The sequence below is a fragment of the Cydia amplana genome, chromosome 9, assembly GCF_948474715.1.
Source record: "Cydia amplana chromosome 9, ilCydAmpl1.1, whole genome shotgun sequence".
Lineage (NCBI taxonomy): Eukaryota > Metazoa > Arthropoda > Insecta > Lepidoptera > Tortricidae > Cydia > Cydia amplana.
Genome location: NC_086077.1, coordinates 4,753,235 through 4,759,865, shown reverse-complemented (window position 1 = coordinate 4,759,865; position 6,631 = coordinate 4,753,235). Strand labels below are relative to the sequence as shown.

The following is a 6,631-nucleotide window of genomic DNA, read 5'->3' as shown; positions in this document are numbered from 1 at the left end:
GAATCGAATGGTACCCTTACTTTTATCGTTTTTGGAAGTTAAAAAAAACTTAAATTTTGAAACTTTCAGGTCCTGTATTTTTGTAATTTTTCAATATTTTATTTTAATATCCACATTATTGTGATAAATTGCTTGTTTGCTATCTATTTTACTAGATTTTGTTATAAAATTCAACAGGTGTCATCATCCCTATTTCGCTTTCTACTGACAAAGTTGGCTTGCCAGAGTATAATAGTACTTCACAGATTGTCATATATTAGCATGCGGAGGGTTGTTGAAGAAAATAATAAACCAGTCTTAAAGCAGTGCTCGTCTTTGACTCACGTTCCCTGTGCCCTTACATACTAAACATGGCGCAGCCGGCTTTTAAAATGGATTAATTTACAGTAAATAGTGTGTTACTCGAAGTAGGAGTGATAAGATAAATGTAATAAAAACGTAAAACTGAAGGTGTTGTGAAATATAAAAGCGAAACTAATTTAATTACCAAATACAATGGAAACCATTTTGCAACCACCGCCGCCGTTTGTGTTTGAAAATAATCTTGTAAATGTGACATCTGGCAATTTAAGTAAAGAGTGGGACAAATGGAAAAAGAGTTTCAAAATTTACTATGCAGCGTGTGAAATCGGAAATAAAGACGTCACAGTGCAGATAAACATTTTGCTTCACGTCATCGGTGATCGGTGCAGAGACGTGTACGATCAATTTACGGATAAAACAAAATGTACTACGGTTGACAAAGTGTTGGAGAAATTTGATAGTTTTTTTTATCCTAAGAAGAACTTAACGATTGAACGTCACAGATTTTTTACACGTGATCAGAGTGAATTCGAGTCCGTTGAACAGTACGTGTTCGAATTAAACAAAATGGCGGTGAAATGTGAATTTAAAGACTTGTGCCAAGACTTAGTGCGAGATAGATTGATATGTGGAATAAGAGATGGATCCTTACGAGAACGCTTGTTGAGGGAACCCGATTTGACTTTAACGAAGGCTGTGGAGATTGGTAATTTGGCAGAATTATCCCGCGCACAAGCAGTGACCTTGAAATCGGAGAGTACTGAGCATCACCACGTTCATGAAATTTCAAATGAAAATCAAGGTACTAACTCACAGGTGAAAGAGATTGATGCCATACAAAAGGACCGTCGGTTTTCTCGAGCGCAGCGGTCAAGGTCATCGCGCGCGCGATCGGGCGGACAATGGTCGCGTCCAGGTCCGTCGCGGCAGCAAGAGCAGCATCAGGAGTCACGGGGTGCTAGAGGTCTACCTTCTTCACGCTACCGTGATGAGAGAAAGTGGCACAAAACACCGATGTATCGCGGCTGTCTACAATGTGGTGGAGTTCATGCAAAGTTTAAGTGCCCTGCATATGGACAACAATGTTTAACTTGTAAGAAATTTAACCACTACTCGAGAATGTGTGGAATCTTTGAGGTGCGCGAGGACTCTTCCGATCAGGTGAGCAAACACATAAATATAAAAAAAGATGATTTTCTAGAGAGTTTACAAATATGTGGTACAAACATAACTTTCAAGTTAGATACCGGTGCTGACGTGAATGTCCTTCCTTTAGGTAGGTTAAAAGAATTAAATATTCGTGAGTCAGATTTAACAAAAACGTCCCTTAAGTTGGAAGCTTATTCAAGGGCTGAGCTAAAAGTGATAGGCAAATGTTATTTAAAAGTCGCACATAGAACGAATGTTTATGTTTTACGATTTGTTGTCGTCGATACAGATTCGATGCCGATAATAGGTAAGTACTCGTGTCAGGAGCTTGAATTAGTGAACAGAGTACACACGTTAGAAAAGAAATGTAACATTTTAGATGAATATCCAGACGTTTTTGTTGGTGTAGGTTGTTTGCCAGGAAATTACAAAATAAGGCTAAAAGATGACGTCAGACCGGTAGTTCATTCCCCTAGGAAATTACCGGTAGCATTAAAAGATAGAATTAAAAATAAGTTACAAGAAATGCAGGAACAGGGCATTATTGCGAAGGTTGAGCGACCCACGGATTGGGTGAACAGCATGACGGTGGTAAAAAAGCCTAATGGCGACCTGCGGATATGTTTGGATCCCCAAGACCTTAACAAGGCTATTCGGCGTGAGCACTTTAAGTTGCCAACTTTGGAAGAAATAACTTCTAGTTTATCGGGAGCTAAGTACTTTAGTACCTTAGACGCAAAACATGGGTTCTGGCAAGTGGCACTACATGAGTCAAGTACGGATTTATGTACATTCAATACGGCTTTCGGTAGGTTCAAGTTTCTTAGAATGCCGTATGGCATCTCGTCTGCATCAGAGGTATTTCATAGGAAACTATATGAGCATTTTGAGGACATCGAGGGGGTGATTCTTTTTGTTGACGATTTATTAGTATACGCAGACTCAAAAGAAGTTCATGATCAGAGACTCAGGGCAGTACTCGAGAGATGCAGGGAAATTAATATTAAATTAAATCGTGAGAAGTGTAAAATTGGGTTAAAAGAATTAAAATATTTAGGGCATAAAATCACTCACGCCGGGATAAAGCCAGATGATAGTCATATATTAGCGATAAAAAATCTCCCGAGGCCACAAAACACAAAAGACGTCGAACGGTTTTTAGGGTTAGTTACATATGTAGGTAGATTTGTCCCAAACTTATCAGAGAAAACATTCCTTTTGCGGGATTTGTTAAAGAAAACTGTAGAATGGCACTGGGATCATCAACACCAAGAATGTTTTGATAAAATAAAGGAGTGTTTGACTAATCCACCGGTCTTACAATATTACAGTCTTAATAATCCAGTAGTTATCTCGGTAGACGCGAGTAAACACGGGTTAGGTTGTTGTTTACTTCAGAATGATCTACCGGTCTCGTATGCTTCAAAGTCCCTGTCAAAGGCTGAACAATCGTATGCTCAGATCGAGAAGGAGCTATATGCTTGTGTTTATGCGTGTGAAAGATTTTATAGCTATATATACGGGCGAAGTGACGTAACTATAGAAACGGATCACAAACCGCTAATTAGCATAGTAAATAAACCGTTGGCTAATGCACCCGCGCGATTACAACGAATGTTATTGAGACTTCAACCATATACCTTTAAACTGGTTTACAAGCCGGGCAAGTACTTGTACATAGCTGACGCACTATCCCGTGCAGTTGCACCGGGCGCGAGCGAGAGCTCCGTCCCACGCGACTATCTCGAGGCACAGGCGCAGGTGTGTGCGGTTACTACGTCAAATCCACTAACAGATTCACATTTTTTAGAAATACAAAAGTGTACTAAGCAGGATGAAGAATTACAGCAGCTAATTAAAGTAATTAAGTCCGGGTGGCCGACACATAAAAATAAAATAAATACATTGTTAAATCCCTATTGGGATGTGAGGGATGAACTCACGCTTGCTTTTGGAATAGTTTGGAAAGGAAACCGCGTTGTAATTCCTAAATGTATGCGTACAGAGATGCTAAAAAAAAAGTCCATATAGGGCATTTAGGTATAGAAAAATGTCGATTAAGAGCTCGTGAGACCATGTACTGGCCGAATTTAAATTCCCAATTATTAGATTATTTGTCGCGTTGCCAGGCATGCCTCACTTATAGAAAGAAAAATAGTAAGGAGCCCCTCTTACCACATGAAGTGCCCGAGCGAGCGTGGAGTAAAGTAGGTGTAGATGTATTTCACTACGGCGGGAAATCGTTTCTATTACTAATAGATTATTACAGCAAGTTCGCAGAGGTAGTAAAATTAAAATGCTTAAGAACCGATTATGTTATCACAAAAATAAAAACTATTTTTAAAAGGCACGGTATTCCTGAAATACTGATGAGCGACAATGGCCCCGAGTTTAGCTCAAATAGTTTCAAACAGTTTTCCAAAGAGTGGTCGTTCATGCATGTGACGTCATCCCCTGGGTTTTCTCAGTCAAACGGTCAAGTCGAGCGATTCGTACAGGTGATTAAAAACATGATGCGTAAAACTACATTTGATAACACAGATTTAAACCTAGCCTTACTGGAATATGCAAACACTCCCATATCCTCTAGTCTTCCATCCCCGGCGGAATTATTTTACAACAGGAAATTGAGAAGTATAGTTCCATGTTCACCTAATTTATTGATGCCAAGAATACAGAAAGATGTTGTCAAAAACCTGAAGGCCCGCCAGTACAAACAGAAACTTTATTATGATAGAGGAGCTCGACAATTACCGGAGTTATACACTGGTCAAAAAGTAAAGGTTAGACATAATGATTCTTGGATAGCTGGTACGATACTCAAAAAGCTGAGTTTTAGGTCTTACATTGTAAAATTACAGTCAGGGACAGAGTTAAGACGGAACAGAAAACACATAATTGTCGACTCACAGTTTAGGGTTGATAATGAATTGCCGCGTGCAAATTATGATGACATAATCGTAGGTGAAGATAACGCACAGCTGATCAGTGCGCCCACGTGTTCCCGCGCCCCCGCGCAGCCCCCTCCGCACTCGCCCAGCACCGGTTCTAACTCGAACGTTCCCATAAACAATGACAATACTAACCGAACTACTCGTTCCGGCAGGGAAGTACGACCTCCTGATCGGTGGGGATTCCCAGCCACATCATGAAATACATCCAGTGAATCTAATCCCGGTAATATTTGTTAATGAACAATGAATTAAAGTTCAGATTATGTAGATAACTTTACTGTTAGGTACTTATAGGAAATCAATTGCATGTCTTTGTAATGTTAAAACTTACCTTAAAGTTTTTTTTATGCCTAAATTTTAACTTGTACTATTTATTTTTACAAATTTTACCTACAAATGAATTGAAATAATATTTTTATTGTAATAATTAGGTATCTATGTTTTCCAATGTTATGAATGTTATGCCGATTAATTATAATGTTAGTATGTTTGTTATTTTACACTTATGATTTTTTTTTAATGAAGTGAAGAGATAATAGACAAAACTTATTGCATGTTCAGAAAGGAATGTATTATAAGTCAATAAGAAAATAATGTAGCTATGTCAAATTATATCTAATTTTATGTGAAAGATGTACACTCAATCATAATTTATATTTTCGTTTTTATTACCCGTTTTCTTTTTTTTTTCAAAATGAAAAAAGGGAATTGTCATATATTAGCATGCGGAGGGTTGTTGAAGAAAATAATAAACCAGTCTTAAAGCAGTGCTCGTCTTTGACTCACGTTCCCTGTGCCCTTACATACTAAACACAGATAATATAGCAACCTCGAAAACCTGGCGTTTGCTAAAGAAAATGTTATCATAAAGAGGCTTCACACACGATTAACGCAGAGCTGTTAAATACCCCATCGCTTACACAACCAATATACACGTGACCTCGAGACCCATAACAACGACGAGTAATCGAAGATCATTTTACACTGGTTAAGGAGGAATAATAGCGAGGCCTATGAAAGAAACGCTGACGTACTCGTATTCAGCCGTTACTTTTTATGGTACGTTAAAATTCTGTAGGAGGTAATGATCCTTGTAAGTTGACGCTGACTGTAACGCGAACGTTTACGCCTTTTTACACTCATTCGATTTCTACTGCTGCTCAAATTTAATTCTGTTACCAGGCGAATCTGCTCTACACAAAATTTATTGGAAGGAATATAAAAAAATGCGTAAATGTGGCGATTGAAGTAACAAATACCTCAGCATGTTGGTAAGAAAGGTGCACAGTGATATTTTGTTAGAAAGTAGCCGTTTTTCAGTAAAACTAGTTTGTATATTTATATTTAGCCAAGTCTTCAAACAGTCTGACCATTAAAATAAATTCTTGCCTCAGTCCCTATAGTTACTTAACAGTTGCCGATGTCAAACAATTCGAAAATTAGGGCTCACATTTCACTACGACGCGATGACGTCAATGTATTTATTCCTTCACCACTTACTCGTATTCAATAATCAATGTCTTAATAATACAACACCTTTTCGGATAATTTTTCCCTCCCAGCAACCTGTCAATAGTACTTGTTTCATATTATGATCAAATTGACGGATGGTTCCACGCACTCATTCTTGGAAAATTTGCTCCCCGACAAATTGAGGCGCCATGCATTATGTGGATGACGTAAAACACGGGACCTTTTCTGCCCTCCTAAGGTAAAAGGCCGTATTTTCAAAGAAAACTATATGAAAATACCGCTATTTAGCTTAGGAGGGCAGTTTTGGGCCACTCCACAAAAAGGTCTACTTTGTCCGGGACGTGACACGTGTATGGCAGCTACTTTAATAACCCGCAGAAATCTGTATTATACGGTTAAATTTAAAGGTAAGATATCAAATGTTATCATGCCAAATATGTAGATATCAGTTTCTTAGCTTTATCAAAAGTTAAAAATAGCGTCACGTACCCGACACTTATCTGGAACGCTCCTTTTGATTTGTTGAAGTAGGTAAGGTAGAGGTTCTAGTTGTGTAATAAAAACGGTTTTACGGATATATTTAAGTAGCCATTTTTGACGCATGTATCATAGGCTTTTGGGCTATGTTTCGTAACTATGTGATCACACTTAGTTATGTATAAAATATTTTCTTTTGGGAAATTTTACAAAATACCCAAATGGTTGTTAAGTTTATATATTATTATAAATTATAATTATAATTTGAGTGTTGT

The 6,631-nt window shown here is 38.0% G+C and overlaps 1 protein-coding gene across 1 annotated transcript; it reads left to right on the top strand.

The window, feature by feature from the left end:
- The first annotated feature begins 454 nt into the window (after positions 1-454).
- Positions 455-4,633, top strand: LOC134650949 (uncharacterized). Its single transcript, XM_063505905.1, has 2 exons — positions 455-1,464; positions 4,559-4,633. The coding sequence occupies exons 1-2, from the start codon at positions 496-498 to the stop codon at positions 4,574-4,576; spliced, it is 987 nt and encodes a 328-aa protein (XP_063361975.1). The 5' UTR covers positions 455-495; the 3' UTR covers positions 4,577-4,633.
- The last annotated feature ends 1,998 nt before the right edge of the window (positions 4,634-6,631 follow it).

Coding starts and splice junctions, on each gene's coding strand:
- LOC134650949 (XM_063505905.1), top strand. CDS start 496: ATGGAAACCATTTTGCAACCACCGCCGCCGTTTGTGTTTGAAAATAAT.